We start from the raw sequence: 20,678 nt of genomic DNA, 5'->3' as shown, positions 1-20,678 counted from the left end.
ATGGATGTTGGCAATTTGATCTCTGGTTCCTCTGCCTTTTCTAAATCCAGCTTGAACATCTGGAAGTTCTCAGTTCACATACTGTTGAAGCCTTTCTTGGAGAACTTTAAGCATTACTTTGCTAGTGTGTGGGATTAGTGCAATTGTGTGGTAGTCTGAAAATTGCCTTTCTTTGGGGTTGGAATGAAAACTGACCTTTTCCAATCCTGTGGCCACTGATGAGTTTTCCAAGTTTGCTATCATATTGAGTGCAGCACTTTCACAGCATCATCTTTTAGGATTTGAAATAGCTCAGCTGGAATTCCATCACCTTCTCTAGCTTGTTCACAGTGAGGCTTTGTAGGGAGCAAGGGAGGAAGAAACTATAAGAAACTATAACTGGCATAGAATAAGCTCAAATAAGAATTATACCTTTTTAAATGCTTATGCTTACCTTTAAGAAGCATATGTACCACCTTACCTGCCTCCTAAGAAATCAGTATGCAGGTCAAGAAGCAACAGTTAGAACCAGACATGGAACAAAGGACTGGTTCCAAATTGGGAAAAGAGTATGTCAAGGCTGTATATTGTCATCTTGCTTATTTAATTTATATGCAGAGGACATCATGTGAAATGGTGGGGTGGTAGAAGCACAAGGCGGAATCAAGATTGCTGGGAGAAATACCAATAACCTCAGATATGCTGATGACACCACCCTTATGGCAGAAAGTGAAGAGGAACTAAAGAGCTTCTCGATGAAAGTGGAAGAAGAGAGTGGAAAAGATGTCTTAAAACTCAACATTCAAAAAACAAAGATCATGGCATCTTGTCCCATCACTTCACAGCAAATTGATGGGGAAACAATGGAAACAGTGGCAGACTTTATTTTGGGGGGCTCCAAAATCATTGCAGATGGTGACTGCAGCCATGAAATTAAAAGATGCCTGCTCCTTAGAAGAAAAGGTATGACACACCTAGACAGCATATTAAAAAGCAGAGACATTACTTAGCCAACAAAGTTCTGTATAGTCAAAGCTATGATTTTTCCAGTAGTCCTGAACTGATTTGAGAGTTGCACCATAAAAAAGGCTGAGCATTGAATATTTGATGCTTTTGAACTGTGGTGTTGGAGAAGACTCTTGAGAGTCCCTTGGACTGCAAGGAGATCCAATCAATCTATCCTAAAGGAGATCAGTCCTGAGTTTTGTTGGAAGGACTGATATTGAAGCTGAAGCTCCAATACCTGGGCCACCTGATGTGAAGACCTGACTCATTGGAAAAGACCCTGATGCTGGGAAAGATTAAAGCCCGGAGGAGAATGGGACAACAGAGGATAAGATGGTTAGATGGCATTATTGACTCGATGAGCATGAATTTGAGCAAGGTCTGGGAGTTTCTTATGAACAGGGAAGCCTGGTGTGCTGCAGTCCATGTGGTCCCAAAGAGTCAGACACCACTGAGCGACTGAACAACAACAAAAAGGCTTATGCCAAAAGCTATACATAGATTCAAAGTTTCTTTTCCTTTTTTTTTTCACATTCCACTTCAAAACTGAGAGCTGGAAAAGGCAAGGTTTCACGACAATATTAACATGAAGAAATATTCTAAAGGCTGGTTTCATGAAGCTGACCCTTCTTCCTTTATCAAGATATTAAGATCCATACTTCTCCTCCATATGGAGAGAGATCTGGATCAAGAATAAAGACCGTTCCACCCCCTGGAAGGCTGTCTCCAGCTAATAAACACTCTTTCCTCAGCAATCTTAGAGGTACTTTCTCAACCTTCAAGACCCAATTCAAAGTGTTTCTTCTCAGGGCATTTTCCTTTGTCTCATCAAGGCAGATTTAACCAAACTTTCCCTTGGGCCAAAACCTGAAGCAATCATTACAGTTTTAAACTAAGTTGCATTTTTTCTTTTTTGTAATTGAATGTCTTTTTCTTCTACTAGATTATGAGTTTAAGAGGCCATTCCTTCACCTGGCTTTTATTCAGTTCTCCCCCTCCCCCTCCCCTTAATCCACTTAATTCCCCTGTCAAGACAGAAAGAGTTAAATAATGCTTTCCCCACTTATAATAATGGGTCTTCAATAAATACTGTTGTAATGTTTATTTTATAACTTACCTTCCACAGTTGAACCCAAAAATGTTATTACTTGTTCAAGAGGAGAGTCAATACAGATGTTCAAAATTAATTCTGTTGAGTGAGTAAAATTAGCAAAGATTTTTAAAATTATTCTTGACTACAGAGGGTACTAGATTTTATTTTAGGTTTATCTCATCAAAAATGTCTCCAAAGCAATGTCTTTGGTAGAAGAATTTTGAGAACTTTTTCAAGGTATGATTTGATACTTCATTCAAGCAATATTTTTAAGGAATGTTTATTCAGTAGAGGGATTTTGAGAGCGCTTACTCAAGGCATGATGTTATTACTTCATTTCAGGCAATATTTTTAAGGAATGTCTTTGTCCTGAATAAAGAAATTAAAGAGGCTTCCTTGGCAGCTCAGAGATAAAAGACTCTGCCTGCAATGCAGGAGCCACAGGAGATGAGGATTCTTTCCCTGGGTGAGGAAGATCCCCTGGAGGAGGGCATGGCAACCCACTCCAGTATTCTTGCCCGGAGAATCCCATGTATAGAGGAGCCTTGTGGGCTACAGTACATAGGGTTGCAAAGAGTTGGACGTGACTGAAGCAAGTTAGCACACACACATGCACAGAAAAGAAAAATGAATGATTCAGAAATAACCACTCGTGTTTTTAAATTTCTAAGAATTCATTTTAATACAAAAATATTGATGTAGACTGCGTGCCTGTATAAGTTATTTAAGGGCATGTTTTTAGTAACCACTCTGAATTTTTTCCCCACTAGGATACTCTATACTTCAAGCTATTATGGAAAAAGCAGGACAAAATGGATGGCACGTCAGCGCTATATGTGTGGAAAATTTTAACGATGTCAACTATAGGCAACTTTTAGAAGAACTTGATAGAAGACAAGAGAAGAAATTTGTAATAGACTGTGAAATAGAGAGGCTTCAAAACATATTAGAACAGGTAAGTGTTGGATTTTATGTTGTTATTATTAACCTAGATCTTCTACAAATATGGTTGACCTTTTTTGGTCCATAAATATGTTCTCTCACTCATTTAGTCAAAGTGTGGAGTTTAGGAGTTTTTGCTCCATGATCTATTTATTTCTAATATTAAGTCATGGGGCTTCCCAGGTAGCTCAGTGGTGAAGAACCCACCTGTCAATGCAAGAGACATAAGAGATGTGGAATCATTCCGGGGGGTAGGAGAAGATCTCCTGGAGGAGGAAATGGCAACCCATTCCAGTATTCTTGTCAAAAGAATTCCACGGACAGAGAAGCCTGGCTAGCTACAGTCCATGGGGTCACAAAGAGTTGGACACAACTTAGTGACTGAGCACACACACAGGCAAGACTAAATCATAACTTTTTAACACCAAAGGCCGTTTTGGTTCTCAATGTACTTAGAAGCACTGTTTGTCATACACTTTTAAGCTGTACAACAGAAAGGACTTCTCGTGACTCAAGAGCTTTTGACCTCCTATTTTCATAAACACTAATGCTAAAGATAAATGCCTTCTAGAATATTACAAAATGTGGCTGTGTACTTTTTATAACCTTTAGAGAACTAGCTATGTGAGAAAGATCCAAATGAATTAATAAAGCAAATAAACAAAAGAAAATTAAGTGACATACTGTGCATATTTTCTTCTAACTATTTTAAGTAAATACATTACCACTATAGTGAAGATGGTTTTCAAATCTTCTCGCAAGGAAGAATCCTTTAATAAAGATTTTCAGTGCTTGTTGATTTGATTTAAAGCATACAGGAAAAGGTAAAATTGAACTCTGTCATTGTGTTAAATGATAGAAAAATATCATCAAATAAGGGATAATACTTGCTCCTAATCCTGTATATCATGATAAAGCTTTAAAGGCTGTATTTGGCCAAAATTGCAGTGAATGAATGCCATCTAGTGGTTTTATAAATGTTTGCTCATATTTACCTACCATATGTTAGTCTTGCTAAACAATATTGTAGCACGTTTCATTGGTTAGTTTGCTACATACAGTTCATTTGCATAAAATGATTTGATTTGATTCCTATGGTTTGATTCATAGTAATAACTTACCAATTTGGAAGTTTATTTATAAGAACAACTTAAGTACTCAATTTTACAAATCAAAATCAAGACACGTTTCAAAGATTTCTCCTCAATATCTGGGGACACTAAACTAGATGCCATAAGTTTCTTTCTTCAACAATAATTAGCATTTGTAAAAGTCAAAAGCAAAAAAGCATGTAGAATTTATTTTAAAGTTCTTTGAAGCCAGACTATACTGTAAGAAAAAAATAACAGTATTCTCCACCTGTTACCCTTTTATAGAAGAAGGGGGGAAAAATAACAGTTGATTAATGAATTGCTATTATTCTATTAGAAAATGTTAATTTTAACCTTCATATCACTCAGGTTTCTTCCTCAGGGAGTCCAAGAAATCATTAAGGTTGTAATTACATAGAGTATATGAAACTTGTAGTATGCATTTATGGAATTCAAGAAAGAAGGTTACCTCCTCTTTTGAGCAAGACCTAGTCACTTCAGCTCAAACTCCCATTTCTTCTTCTCTCACTTCACTCCTATGCTGAGAGTTTGAGTTGTTTGACATGAATAACTGAAACTTTGTAAATAACTCTTCACAAATCCTACAGGACAGTCAATTGTAAGAACTTAGGGATTACCAAGTTCCTGTCAGTTGGTGAATAAGGCTCAGGCCCTCTAGTTGCTAAAAGACTTGTCCTATGAAAGACCACATCTGGAAAAGGCAACTGAGTGCCCAGAGCACACCGACCCATTTCAGAGGCTTAACAGGCTTCTAAGAAGAAAATCAGCACACCCAGGGGCTATGGATAATTGTTGAATCAATAAAGTTAAATAAACTCTTGCTAAGGACACCAGGCATCTTATTTTTGTCACAGTTTCAAAGAAATTAACTTTTTCCAGCTTTATTGAGATATGATTAACATACAAGAGAAATACATTATACTTTGATACACAAATATATTGTGAAATGATTGCCACATTAGGGTCAGCTAACACCTCCATCGTGCGCTGTGATCTGTTGCTCAGTCTTGTCTGACTCTGTGACTGTGTGGACTGTGGCTCACCAGTCTCCTCTGTCCATGGAATTTTCCAGGCAAGAATACTGTAGTGTGGTTGCCATTTCCTCCCCCAGCACTTCACGTAATGACTTTTTTCTTCTTGCATACCTTTGATGACTACACAAACTCTACAAATCTTTTTTCTTCTTAGGAGTGGGAACATTTAAGGTCTATTTTCTTAGCAACTTCTGAGCATATGATACAGTGTTGTTAACTATAGTTACCAAGCTGTTCATCAGATACCCAAAACTTAGAAAAGTTTAGTGCTTATCATTATCAACTCTATTTTAATTATTCCAGAATTCTAAGAGTTATTTTTTTTTACTATGCATGCACATTAATAATGAGACTATTAACAAATCTTTGTCTCTTTAAAATACCACTCAATCTCATAAATTGTAACAAAGTCCACTCTAGTGTAAGAATACATTATATGTTCTTAATTGTCCTATAAAATTTCTCCCCCAAGAAAAGCTGTTCCTATCCTGAACATTTTTTTCACTGTCTATATTTTAATTCTTGTAGCTCTAAGCAAAATCACTTTTAACATCTCTTTATTTCATTTCTGATTCATCTAAAAACAAAAGCTAAACCAAACTTTGTCATGAATTTGTACATGCACTTCAATAACTCTATTTCAACATCCTCTTTAGTGAAATAATAGAAAAAAGTTTCAGAGAATCAAAACATTCTTTTTTACAAAGTAAAATGCTAAATAATCTTGATCAGAAAAATGTCTCTGAGTTTTTTCTATTAAAATATAAATGATTTTCAAGTATACAACTTAGAGTCAATATTTTCATAGATTATATTCCATTTAGAGTTATTGTAAAATATCAACTATGTTCCCTGCACTGTACAACATATCTTTGAATCTTACTTACTCTATGCATAGTAAATTGTACCTCTTAATCCCCTACTCCTATCTTGTCACTCACCCCTTCCCTCTTCCTGTTGGTAACCATTAGTTATTTCTGTGTTTGTGAGTCTGTCTCTGTTTTGTTATGTCAATTTCTTTAATTTATTTCTTAAATTCAGCATATAAGTGATTATAAACAGTATTTGTCTTTCTCTGTCTGACTAATTTCACTAAGTAAAATACCCTCCAGTTCTATCCATGCTGTTACAAATGGCAGTTTTTTGTTTCTTTATGGTTGAGTAATATTTCATGATATATCACATCCTCTTTAACCATTAACCTCTTATCCATTATCCATTTTCCATTATCTGTGTATCCACTTAGATTACTTCTTTACCTTGGGTTTTGTAAATAATGCAACTATGAACTTTGAGGTACATATCTTTTAAATTAGTTTTTACTTTCTTTGAATGTATACTCAGGAGTGGGATTCCTAAACAATATAGTAGTTCTGTCTTTTCATTTTTTAAAGAAACTTTTGTATTTATTTCCACAGTGACAGCACCAATTAACATCCCCCTAACAGTGTAGTAGTGTCCCCTTTTCTTCATATTCTTGCCTATATTTGTTATTTGTGGGCTTTTGACAACAGTGGTCATTCTGACAGTTGTGAGGTACTATGCTATTGTGGTTTTTGATTTGCATTTGGCTAACATAGTGACGTTCAGCATCTTTTCATGTGACTGTTGGCCATTTCCATCAAAAAAGAAAAATGTTAATTCAGGCCTTCTGCCAATGTTTTAATCAGTTTTTTTTTTTTTTTTAATCTTAAGTTCTATGTGTTGGTTATATATTTGGGATATTAATACTTTATCACTCATATCATTTGTTAGTAATTTTTCTCAAGTTGTCTTTCTATCTTGTCAATGGTTTCCTTTACTATGAAAAAGATTTTAAGTTTGATAAGGTCCCATTTGTTTACCTATGCTTGTTTCCTTTGTCTGAAAAGAATGGTCCAAATTATATTGCTATGATTTACATCAAAGATGGTGTTCTGAACATTTTCTTCTAAGAGTTTTATGGTTTCCAGCCTTTAATACTTTCTAGTCTTTAATACTTTCTTTGTGTATATGGTCTGACAAAATGTTCTAATTTCATTCTTTTACATGTAACTGTCTAGTTTTCCAAGCACAACTTGGTGAAAAGACTGCCTTTTCTCCATTATATATTCTTGTCTCTTTATTGTACCTTAATTGACCATAGGTACTTGGGTTTGTTTCTGGGGTCTTTAGTCTGTTCCATTGATCTATGTGTCTTTTTTGTGCCAGTACCATACTATTTTGATGACTGTAGCTTTTTAGTATAATGATGTCAAGGAGTTTCATTCTTTTTTCTCAAGATTGTTTCAGCTATTCAGGATCTTTTTTATTCCATATAAATTTTTGGATTATTTGCTCTAGTTTTGTGAAAAATATCACTGAATTTTGGTAAGAATTGCATTAAATCTGTACTAAATCTTTAGGATGGCCATAAAAAAAAAAAAAAAAAAAAAAACTGGCCAGAATCCCAGGGAGTTTTCAATCTGCTTCCTTCCCATTTTCCCCAAAACAAACAGGAGTGTGCGCATTCTTCAAAAGTAAAATCTCAGTTTCCTACAGCCCCGTCTTAAGTCCAGCTAGTTTTCAAACCAGCTAAAGTGACTTGTCTTCTCAATGTAAGACCCCAGGAATGAGGTGTTCAATATGTAGTTCAAACCCTGATTTCTTTGCTTCCTTTCTTACCTATCTCTGTGTGGGTTTTTCTTACAGTCTTGCTTATGGAAGAGCTTTCTGCCAGTTTCCAATTTGTTTACAGCTAGAGATATATTGTTGATGTGTTTGTGGGAGTAGGTGAGCTCAAAGTCCTCCTTCTCTTCCATCTTTTTTTCCCTTCCTTCAAAAAAAAAAAAAAAAAGCCTTTGACAAGTTAGCCCTTTCTCAGATGGAGAAATTAATACAATGAGGATAAGAGAATGTGTTCTTAAATTTCTAGAAGGATGGGCACACTTCATATTGTGGTGGCAGGCTGTCAATAAGTACTTCATTGACATTTTAATTTGTGCCAACTTTCAAAAACATGATGGAAATACCTCACAATTTTCTTTCAAAATACATTAATAAACAGCTGTTTAGGAAGCATTTTATCTTCTGTACATTTTTCCAAATTATTTTTAGGCTATGAACTAATTAGTTCTCATAAATGTCTGATAGTTAAAATACCACTTAGCTATACATTCATTCAAATATCTCAAAACATGAGTTTCAAAACAAATATTTGAAAATTAGTTTTAAAGATATATTGATTTTTCCAATCTTAAATAGACACACAATAGGAGAAAAAATGAAAGAATTTATATATGAAGAAGTATAATGAATAAGTATCACCCACTCAGCTGTAAGAAATATAAAATAGAGAGATTTTATATATTATATATATAATATATAAAAATACAAAAATATATTAAAAATTCTATAAAAGTAGAAATATACTTCAATAAAAACTACCAAGTTAGGTTTATTGTATTGTTTGTATCATAATCCCAGTAAAACAAATTGCATTATTATCTCTCTGAATCCCACAGCAATTTGGTTTACTCATAAATTTAAAAATAGTTTTTTGGTATTTGTTGAATTTGTGATTAATTAATGATAGAAAGTTTCCATTTTTACTTATAATAGCATACAATTTTGAACACACTACTCATTATTTATCTTACCTAGCTCATCAATTGTTTTATGGCATAGCTTAATATGACAATATTATATGGTCATATTATATAATATAGGAGCTTACTATAACTCCTTATTGCCAAATTCACACTTAAATTGAAGAAAGTAGGGAAAACCATTAGGCCCTTCTGGTATACAGTGCAAGTGACAAGTAGATTCAAAGGATTAGATCTGATAGACAGAATGCCTGAAAAACTACAGACAGAGGTAAATGAGGTAAATGACATCGTACAAGAGTTGGTGATCAAAAACATTCCCAAGAAAAAGAAATGCAAAAAGGCAAAATGGCTGTCTGAGGAAGCCTTACAAATAGCTGCAAAAACAAGAGGTGAAAGACAGAGGACAAAAGGAAAGACATATCCATCTGAATGCAGAGTTCCAAAGACTAACAAGGAGAGATAAGAAAGTCTTCCTAAGAGAATGGTGCAGAGAAATAGAGGAAAACAATGGAATGGGAAAGACTAGAGATCTCTTCAAGAAAATTAGAGATACCAAGGGAACATTTCATGCAAAGGTGGGCACAATACTGGACAGAAATGGTATGGACCTAACAGAAGCAGAAGATACTAAGAAGAGACGGCAAGAATACACCAAAGAACTATACAAAAAAACTGACCTTAATGACCCAGATAATCACAATGGTGTGATCACTCACGAAGAACCAGACAACGTGGAGTGTGAAGTCAAGTGGGCCTTAGGAAGCATCACTATGAACAAAGCTAGTGGAGGGGATGGAATTCCAGCTGAGCTATTTCAAATCCTAAAAGATGATGCTGTGAAAGTGCTGCAGTCAATACACCAGCAAATTTGGAAAACTCAGCAGTGACCACAGGACTGGAATAAGTCAGTTTTCATTACAGTCCCAAAGAAAGGCAATGCCAAAGAATGTTCAAACTACAGCACAGTTGCACTCATTTCACATGCTAGCAGAGTAATGCTCAAAATTCTCTGAGCCAGGCTTCAACAGTACATGAACCAAGAATTTCCAAATGTTCCAGCTAGATTTAGAAAAGGCAGAGGAACCAGAGATCAAATTGCCAACATCTATTGGATCATAGGAAAAAAAAAATAAAATTTCCAGAAAAACATCTACTCCTGCTTTACTGACTACGCCAAAGCCTTTGACTGTGTGGATCACAACAAACTGTGGGAAATTCTTAAAGAGATAGGAATACCAGACCACTTTACCTGCCTCCTGAGAAAGCTGTATGTAGGTCAAGAAACAACAGTTAGAAACAGAAATGGAACAACAGGCTGATTCCAAATTGGGAAAGTGTGTCAAGGCTATATATGATCATCCTGGTTATTTAACTTATATGCAGAGTACGTCATGTGAAATGTCAGGCTGGATGAAGCACAAGCTGGAATCAAGATAGATGAGAGAAATATAAACAGCCTCAGATATGCAGATGACACCACCCTTATGGCAGGAAGTGAAGAGGAATTAAAGATCCTCTTGATGAAAGTGAAAAAAATGGCTTAAAAATCAGCATTCAAAAAATGAAGATCATGGCATCCAGTCCCATAACTTCATGGCAAATAGATGGGGAAACAGTGAGAGACTTTCTTTTCTTGGCTCCAAAATCACTGCAGATGGTGATGGCAGCTATGAAATTAAAAGACACTTGCTCCTTGGGGGGAAAAAAGCTATGACAAACCTAGAGAGTATGTTAAAAAGCAGAGACATTACTTTTACAACAAAGATCCGTAGAGTCAAAGCTATGGTTTTTTCAGTAATCATGTACATATGTGAGAACTGGACCATAAAGAAGGCTGAACACTGAAGAATTGATGGTTTGAATTGTGGACTTCAAGGATATCAAACCTAAAGGAGTCAATCCTAAAGGAAATCAGTCCTGAATATTCATTAGAAGGACTGATGCTGAAACTGAAGCTCCAATACTTTGGCTATCTGATCAAAGGGCTGACTCATTAGAAAAGACACTAATGCTGGGAAGTATTGAAGGCAGGAGGAAAAGGGGATGACAGGGGACAAGACTGTTGGATGACATCACCTACTCAATGAACTTGAGCTTGAGCAAGCTCCAGGAGATAGTGAAGGACAGGGAAGCCTGGAGTGCAACAGTCCATGGGGTCAACAGAGTCAGACAAGACTAAGCAACTGAACAACAGCAATGTAACTTGAAATATGTGAATTATTTTTATATCATATTTATATGAATATATTTTCATATATTATTTTATTTCTACAAATATCCTTTGATTTTAAATTTTGAGCTTAATTACTTGAAAAATTCCTAATAATTTATCTCATGCTTTATCAATCTTCTACCTCTTCCATTGGTCTATTGACTTATATCCATGAAATTATGATGTTACAAAAATGATGAATACTTTCATTTTCTGAGAGATGGATAAGAAATCACCAATTGTTAATTTTTTAATTAATTTATTTGTTCTAATTGAAGGCTAATTACTTTACAACATCGTAGTGGTCTTTGCCATACATTGACATGAATCAGCCATGAGTGTATTTGTGTTCCTCATCCTGAAGCCCCTCCCACCTCCCTCCCCATCGCATCCTTCTGGGTCATCCCAGTGCACCAGCCCTGAGCTCCCTGTCTCATGCATCGAACCTGGACTGGCGATCTATTTCACATACGATAATATACATGTTTCAATGCTAATCTCTAAAATCATCCCACCCTCGTCTCCCACAGAGTCCAAAAGTCTGTTCTTTACATCTGTGTCTCTTTTGCTATCTCATATATAGGGTCATCATTACCATCTTTCTGAATTCCACATATATGCATTAATATACTGTATTGGTGTTTTTCTTTCTGACTTACTTCACTCTGTATAATAGGCTCCAGTTTCATCCACCTTATTAGAACTGATTCAAATGCATTTCTTTTAATAGCTGAGTAATATTCCATTGTGTATATGTATCACAGTTGTCTTATCCATTCATCTGCCGTTGGACATCTAGGCTGATTCCATGTCCTGGCTATTGCAAACAGTACTGTGATGAAATTGGGGTACATGTGTCTCTTTCAATTCTGGTTTCTTCGGTGTGTATGCCCAGCAGAGGGATTGCTGGGTCATATGGCAATTTTATTTCCAGGATTTTAAGGAATCTCTTCTTTGTTCTCCATTGAAGAAGGAAATGGCACCCCATTCCAGTATTCTTGCCTAGAGAATTCTGTGGACAGAGGAGCCTGGTGGGCTGCTGTACATAGGGTCCCATTGGGCCGGACACAACTGAAGCGACTTAACATGCATGCATGCATTGGATTAGGAAATGGCAACCCACTCCATATTCTTGCCTGGTGAATACCAGGAACGGAGGAGCCTGGAGGGCTGCCATCTATGGGGTAGCACAGAGCTGGACACGACTGAAGCAACGTAGCAGCAGCAACAGCTCTCTGTTCTCCATAGTGGCTGCACTAGTTTCCATTCCCACCAACAGTGTAAGAAGGTTCCCTTTTCTCCACCCCCTCTCCAGCACTTATTGTTTGTAGACTTTTTGATAGCAGCCATTCTGTCCAGCATGAGATGGTATCTCATTGTGGTTTTGACTTGCTTTTCTCTGATAATGAGTGATGTTGAGCATCTTTTCGTGCATTTGTGTTTGTTAGCCATCTGTATGTCTTCTTTGGAGAAATGTCTGTTTAGTTCTTTGGCCCATTTTGTGATTGGGTCATTTATTTTTCTGGTATTGAGCTTCAGGGGTTGCTTGTATATTTTTGAGATTAATTCTTTGTCAGTTGCTTCATTTGCTATTATTTTCTCTCATTCTGAAGGCTATCTTTTCACCTTGTTTATAGTTTCCTTCATTATGCAAAAGCTGTTAAGTTTGATTAGGTCCCATTTGTTTATTTTTGCTTTTACTTCCACTACTCTGAGAGGTGGGTCATAGAGGATCCTGCTGTGATTTATGGCAGAGAGTGTTTTGCCTATGTTTTCCTCTAGGAGTTTTATAGTTTCTGGTCTTGCATTTAGATCTTTAATCATTTTGAGTTTATTTTTTGTGTATGGTGTTGGAAAGTGTTCTAGTTTCACTCTTTTACAAGTGATTGATCAGTTTTCCCAGCACCACTTGTTAAAGAGATTGTTTTTTCTCCATTGTATATTCTTGCCTCCTTTGTCAAAGATAAGATGTCCATAGATGTGTGGATTTATCTCTGGGCTTTCTATTTCATTCCATTGATCTATATTTCTGTCTGTGCTAGTACCATACTGTCTTGATGACTGTGGCTTTGTAGTATAGTCTGAAGTCAGGCAGGTTGATTCCTCCAGTTCCATTCTTCTTTCTCAAGATTGCTTTGGCTATTCGAGGTTTTTTGTATTTCAATACAAATTGTGAAATTATTTGTTCTAGCTCTCTTAAAAAATAGCGTTGGTAGCTTGACAGGTATTGCATTGAATCCATATATTGCTTTGGGTATTATACTCATTTTCACTATATTGATTCTTCCTATCAATGAACATGGTATATTTCTCCATCTATTACTGTCATTTTTTTTTTTTTAATTTTTCCATCAGTGTTTTACAGTTTTCTATATATAGGTCTTTTGTTTCTTTAGGTAGATTTATTCTTAAGTTTTTTTATTCTTTTCATTGCAATGGTGAATGGAGTTTTTTCCTTAATTTCTCTTTCTGTTTTCTCATTGTTAGTGTATAGGAATGCATGGGATTTCTGTGTGTTAATTTTATATCCCACAACTTTACTATATTCATTGATTAGCTCTAGTAATTTTCTGGTGGAGTCTTTAGGGTTTTCTATGCAGAGGATCTTGTCATCTGCAAACAGTGAGAGGTGTACTTCTTCTTTTCTAATCTGGATTTCTTTTATTTCTTTTTCTGCTCTGATTGCTGTTGGTAAAACTTCCAAAACTATGTTGAACAGTAGTGGTGAGAGTGGGTACGCTTGCCTTGCTCCTGACTTTAGGGGAAATGCTTTCCATTTTTCACCAGTGAGGATAATGTTTGCTGTGTGTTTGTCATATATAGCTTTTATTGTGTTGAGGTATGTTCCTTCTATGCCTGCTTTCTGTAGAGTTTTTATCATAAATGAATGTTGAATTTTGTCAAAGGATTTCTCTGAATCTCTTGAGATAATCATATGGTTTTTATCTTTCAATTTGTTAGTATGGGGTATCACATTGATTGATTTGTGGATATTAGAGAATCCTTACATCCCTGGGATAAAGCCCACTTGGTCATATGATGTATGACCTTTTAAATATATTGTTGGATTCTGTTTGCTAGGATTTTGTTAAGGATTTTTGCATCTATTTCATCAGTGATATTGGCCTGTAGTTTTCTTTTTTGTGGCACCTTTGTCTGGTTTTGGTATTAGGGTGATGGTGGCCTCATAGAATGAGTTTGGAAGTTTATCGTCCTCTGCAATTTTCTGGAAGAGTTTGAGTAGGATAGGTGTTAGCTCTTCTCTAAATTTTCTGTAGAATTCAGCTGTGAAGCCATCTGGTCCTGGGCTTTTGTTTGTTGGAAGATTTCTGCTTACAGTTTTGATTTCCATGTTTGTGATGGGTCTGCTAAGATTTTCTATTTCTTCCTGGTTCAGCTTTGTAAAGTTATGCTTTTCTAATATTTCATCCATTTCTTCCAAGGTGTCCATTTTATTGGCATATAGTTGCTGATAGTAGTCTCTTATGATCCTTTGTATTTCTGTGTTGTCTGTTGTGATTTCTCCATTTTCGGTTCTAATTTTGTTGATTTGATTTTTCTCCTTTCTTTCTTTTTTTTTTTTTTTTTTTTTCTGATGATTCTGGCTAATGGTTTGTCTATTTTATTTATCTTCTCAAAGAACCAGCTTTTAACATTGTTGACTTTTGCTATGGTCTCCGTTGTTTCTTTTTCATTTATTTCTGCCTTAATTTTTATGATTTCTTTCCTTCTACTAACCCTGGGGTTCTTCATTTCTTCTTTTTCTAAGTTGCTTTAGGTGTTGAGTTAGGTTATTTATTTGATTTTTCTCTTGTTTCTTGAGGTAAGCTTGTATTGCTATGAACCTTCCCTTTAGCATGGTTTTTAATGAATCCCATAGATTTGGGGTTATTGTGATTTCATTTTCATTTGTTTCTATGCATATTTTGTTTCTTTATTTCTTCTGTGATTTGTTGGTTATTCAGAAGTGTGTTGTTTGACCTCTATGTTTTTATTTTTAATAGTTGTTATTTTTTTTTTCCTGTAATTGACATCTAATCTTACCTCATTGTGATCAGAAAAAATGCTTGGAATTATTTCAATTTTTTGAATTTACCAAGGTTAGATTTATGATGCAGGATGTGATCTGTCCTGGAGAAGGTTCCATGTGCACTTGAGAAAAAGGTGAAATTCATTGCTTTGGATTGAAATGTCCTATAGATATACTTAGGTCTAACTGATTCATTGTATCATTTAAAGTTTGTGTTTCCTTGCTTATTTTCTGTTTAGCTGATCTATCCATAGGTGTGAGTGGAGCATTAAAGTCTCCCACTATTATTGTGTTACTGTTTTGTTTTGTTTTTCTTTTTTTTTCAATTATTTTTATTAGTTAGAGGCTAATTATTTTACAATATTGTAGTGGTTTTTGCCATACATTGACATTAATCAGCCATGGATTTACATGTGTTCCCCATCCTGATCCCCCCTCCCACCTCCCTCTCCATCTCATCCCTCTGGGTCTTCCCAGTGCACCAGCCCTGAGCACTTGTCTCATGCATCCAACCTGGGCTGCTGTTAATTTCACCTTTCATACTTGTTAGCATTTGCCTTACATATTGCGGTGGTCATATGTTGGGTGCATATATATATTTATAATTGTTATATCTTCTTCTTGGATTGATCCTTTGATCATTATGTTGTGTCCTTCTTTGTCTCTTTTCATGGCCTTTATTTCAAAATCTATTTTATCTGACATGAGTATTGCTACTCCTGCTTTCTTTTGGTCTCCATTTGCATCAAATATCTTTTTCCAGACCTTCACTTTCAGTCTGTATGTGTCCTTAGGTTTGAGGTGGTCTCTTGTAGACAACATATATAGGGGTCTGTATCCATTCAGCCAGTCTTTGTCTTTTGGTTGGGGCATTCGACCCATTTACATTTAAGGTAATCATTAATAAGTATGATCCCATTGCCATTTACTTTGTTGTTTTGGGTTCAAGTTTATACAACCTTTGTGGTTCCTGTCTAGAGAAGATCCTTTAATATTTGTTGAAAAGTTGGTTTGGTGGTGCTGAATTCTCTCAGCTTTTGCTTGTCTGTAAAGCTTTTGCTTTCTCCTTCATATTTGAATGAGATCCTTGCTGGGTACAGTAATCTGGGTTGTAGGTTTTTCTCTTTCATCACTTTAAGTATGTCTTGCCATTCCCTTCTGGCCGGAAGAGTTTCTATTAAAAGATCAGCTGTTATCTTTATGGGAATCCCCTTGCATGTTCTTGTTATTTTCCCCTTGCTGCTTTTAATATTTGTTCTTTGTGTTTGATCTTCATTAAATTGATTAATATGTGTCGTTGGTTGTTTTGCCTTGGCTTTACCCTGTTTGAAACTCTCTGGGTTTCTTGGACTTAGGTGGCTATTTCCTTCTCCATTTTAGGGAAGTTTTCAGCTATTATCTCCTCAAGTATTTTGTCATGGCCTTTCTTTTTGTCTTCTTCTTCTGGGACTCCTATGATTTGAGTGTTGGGGCATTTGACATTGTCCCAGACATCTCTGAGGTTGTTCTCATTTTTTTAAATTTTTTTTCCCTCTCTGCTTCATTTATTTCCACCATTCTATCTTCCACCTCACTTATCTTAACTTCTGCCTTATTTATCCTACTGTTGGTTCCCTTCAGAGTGCTTTTGATCTCAGTTGTTGCATTATTCATTATTGATTGACTCTTTTTTATTTCTTCTAAGTCCTTGTTAAACATTTCTTGCATCTTCTCAATCCTTGTCTCCAGACTATTTATCTGCAACTCCATTTTGTTTTCAAGATTTTGGATCATTTTTACTATCATTATTCTGAATTATTTTTCAGGTAGACTCCCTATCTCCTCCTCTTTTGTTTGGTTTGGCAGGCATTTATCATGTTTCTTCACATGCTGAATATTTCTCTGCCTTTTCATCTGGTTTAAATTGCTGTGTTTGGAGTGGCCTTTCTGTATGCTGGAATTTTGTGGTTTCTCTTTATTGTGGAGGTTTTTCCCTGTGAGTGGAATTGGACGAGTGACTTGTCAAGGTTTCCTGGTTAGGAAGGCTTGCGTCTGTGTTCTGGTGGGTGGAGCTGGATCTCTTCTCTCTGGAGTCCAATGAGGTGTCCAGTAGTGAGTTTTGAGGTGTCTGTGGGTTTGGTGTGACTTTGGGCCACCTGTATTTCATTGCTCAGTGTTATGTTCCTGCATTGTTGGAGAATTAGCATGGTATGTCTTGCTCTGAAACTTGTTGGCTCTTGGGTGGAGCTTGGTTTCAGTGTAGGTATGGAGGCTTTTTGATGAGCTCTTGTCTATTAATGTTCCCTGGATTCAGAAGTTTTCTGGTGTTCTTGAGTTTTGGATTTAAGCTTCCTGACTCTGGTTTTCAGTCTTATTCTTACAGTAGCCTCAAGACTTCATCCATACAGCACCAATGAGAAAACATCTAGGTTAATGATGAAAAGTTTCTCCACAGTGAGGGACACCCAGAGAGGTTAACAGAATTACATGGAGAAGAGAAGAGGGAGGAGGGAGATAGAGGTGACCAGGAGGAGAAGAGGGGGAATCAAAAGGGGAGAGAGCAATCTAGCCAGTAATCAATTCCCTATGTGTTCTCCACAGTCTGTAACACTCAGAGAGGTTCACAGAGTTACATAGAGAAGAGAAGAGTGAGGAAGGAATTAGAGGTGACCAGGAAGAGAAGAGGGGGAGTCAAAAGGAGAGAGACAGATCTAGTCAGTAATAAGTTCCCTAAGTGTTCTCCACATCCCAGAATACCCAAAGAGATTCACAGAGTTGGGTAGAGAAGAGAAAGAGGAGAGAGGAGATAGAGGTGACCTGGGGGAGAAAAAGGAGAGTTAAAAGGCGGGGAGAGCAATCAAGTCAGTAATCACACTCCTAAGTAATAATAGGTACTGAATATTGGATTCTTAAAGGTATAAACTTGACAACAAATACCAAAAACCAAAGATTAAAAATCTACAGTAGATGTTAGGCTCTCAAAAATACAATATATATTTTTTTAAATCAGAAAAAATATAAATATATATATTTGACATTTGCTTTAGAAATAGGGTCTCTTTTTGCAAAGTAATAGTAGGTTATAAAAATGAAAGTTAAAGGAGCAATAAAGAACTTAAAATTTTTTTTTTTTAAATAAAAAAATGATAATAGTAAAATATATCTAAGAATTTTTCTGGAGCTGTTGAGGGCAGTGTGGAGTCAGTTCAGTTTCAGATAGTTCTTTGTTATAGCTTATACTTCTTCTCAAGGTCTATAGGTCCCTTCCAATGTAGTCAGTGCTAACTATAGGGTTTTAATCTGCTGCACCTGTCACTTCCAAAGCAGTTCCCTCTTTGTTTATTTTGGCTTCCTCTGTTTGCAAGTCTCTTCAGTGTCTATTTTTCACCCTGACACAAGGGGGCGGTGGTGGTCACTTATTTAGGCTCACTTGTTCAGTTGTGCTGTGGGAAGGGAGGAACACTGCAAACAAATATCACTGGCGTGTGTGGGCTGTGCTCGCAGTGGGCTGTGCTCACAGTGGGCTGTGCTCGCAGTATTCTGGCCACACTGGCTTTGCCCCCGCTCACGGCGTGTGTGCTTTCTCTGTCTACACTGCTCAGGCTCCAGGTTGCTCTAAGCTGGCCCCGGGTTGCGTGCACTTCCCAGGTCTAAGGTTCAGGTTCAGGTTCTTGGGTACTCCACAAAGGCACAGATTCAGTTCGGACTGCGTTTTGTGCCCTTCCTAGGTCTGAGCAGCTCAGGCGACCAGGTGCTTGGTAATTGCACTCTCCCAGCTGGGCAATGTGTCTTATCACCACCTCCATCCCAGCTGCTCAGTTTCCTGGGTGCACAGCGGGAGTGCCATCTCAGACGTGCCATGTGTCTCCTCTGGGGAGCTGATCTCTGGCTGTGACCCTCTTGGCAGATGTCAACTTCCCAGGATCCCAGGAAGACTTGATTAGCAACTGGGAGCCTGCTCATAGTTTGGTGGAGGATGCCGTCTCTGGGATCGTTTTTGCCCCTTGCATTCTGGCTTTGACTGTTGCCCGCCTGCCTCTCTGCCTCCTATAGGGGGTGGGCCAGTGCACAGTGGGCTAGCTGTCCTCTGGTATTCTCTCAGTCCTTCATTCTGTGAGCGGGCTGGCAGTGCCTTAGGTTAGAGCTTTTTGTAGGAAAGTTCTCTCTCTCTCTCTCTCTCTCTCTCTCTTTTTTTCTCTCTCTCTCTCTCTCTCTCTCTGGCTATCCCAGTTTGGGTTGCTATCTCACATTAGCTCCCTCATATTGCTCTTAGGGCATTCAGGCCCAGTGGTTGTTACCCTAAGCATGCAGCCCATGCCTCCCTGTTCAACTCCCACTCGCTGCTGGCAGATGAGAGCATCTGTGCTAGTTCTCTGCTGGGAGTTGTGGTTAGGCCCATAGTTGTGGGTTTTTTTTTTATTTATTTATTTTTTCCTCCCAGTTATGTTGCCCTCTGAGATTCCAAAACTCCCCACTGGTGAGAGGGTTTCCTGATGTTTGGAAACTTCTCCTCCATCACGACTCCCTCCCCAGGATGGTTCTCCATCCCTAACTCTTTTGTCTCTCTTTTTATATTTTATATGTTGTCCTACCTCCTTTCCAAGGGAATGGGCTGCCTTTCTGGGTGCCTGGTGTCCTCCGCCAGGTTTCAGAAGTTGTTTTGTGGAATTTGCACAGTGTTCAAATGATCTTTTGATGAATTTGTGGGGAAGAAAGTGGCATCTTATTCCTCCACCATCTTAAGACAGCCCCTCTCCAATTGTTAATTTTTTTAAAGTAAATACAGTAACTTAGTGCTGATGACTCTTATTCTCCTCACTTTAAATAAGGAGCATTGGGCTGAGATGATCTTGAAAAACCCTGCTCACTCTCAAAGTCAATAATGCCATTTCCAATGATTTCCTGATAATTGTCATTGATCCTGAAGCAATATATAATCTTACAAGTAAGCTATACCTTGAAACGGAGAAGGAAATGGCAACCCACTCCAGTATTCTTGCCTAGAGAATCCCATGGACAGAGAAACCTGGCAGGCCATAGTCCATGTGGTCACAGAGAGTCGGGCATAACTGAAGTGACTAAGCACGCAGCATGCCTTGAAAAGAAGCATGAAATAAAACGTCAATCAAGTGGCCTTTCCTGTATATTCATTCATTTTACAGATATTTATTGAATCTCAACTTTATTTAGGTCAGGCACTATGTTCTGCAGAAGGTAAACTGATGAGCAAAACTATTATAATTAGTAACTCTTATTGGTGAACTAAGGCTCAAATCAAAAGCATTTGCTAAGATCCTACTAAAATTTATTCTTTCTCTTAGTAGTACAATACATAAAAAATGATCAAGCATCTCAGGAATTTGGCTATGAGTGCCAGTTCTTATTCAATAGATGATGGTTGAAAAAGCACTGGATAGAGAAATGGAACTATATGGGCCTTAGGACAATTTATTTATTTGGCCATAGGATGTATTTAAGGAGTCTGAACAAGTATTTTTGGCTCACAGGTATCTCAAACTGCCTCTTTATTGCATACCTCAAGCTAGTTGTAAAAATGCTTTCAACAGTATTCTCACTTGCACTACATAAAAGGGAAATTCAGTGTCCCATTAGATATTCAGATAATTGGCAAACCCAGTGACATTTTCATACTGTTTGCAAATTAATTTTTTTAAAAAGCCTAAAAACAATGACTGACTTCTCAGAGGTTTGTTACATCACCA

General features: G+C 37.0%; 1 protein-coding gene across 8 annotated transcripts in view; it reads left to right on the top strand.

The window, feature by feature from the left end:
- The window catches only part of GRIA4 (glutamate ionotropic receptor AMPA type subunit 4), a 608,284-nt gene that overhangs the window by 419,728 nt on the left and 167,878 nt on the right, over window positions 1–20,678 (top strand). For all 8 annotated transcript variants that reach the window (XR_006272041.1, XM_043482046.1, XM_043482043.1 and 5 more), the window contains one exon: window positions 2,848–3,032. Coding sequence is in view for 7 of the 8 variants with exons in the window: in XM_043482046.1 (XP_043337981.1) it covers window positions 2,848–3,032 (185 nt within the window). In the remaining variant the exon portion in view is untranslated. The remainder of the gene's footprint in view (window positions 1–2,847; window positions 3,033–20,678) is intronic.

This window comes from Cervus canadensis, chromosome 11 (genome assembly GCF_019320065.1).
Source record: "Cervus canadensis isolate Bull #8, Minnesota chromosome 11, ASM1932006v1, whole genome shotgun sequence".
Lineage (NCBI taxonomy): Eukaryota > Metazoa > Chordata > Mammalia > Artiodactyla > Cervidae > Cervus > Cervus canadensis.
The sequence above is the reverse complement of the archived record's forward strand: the minus strand, read 5'-3'. Positions and strand labels throughout refer to the sequence as shown.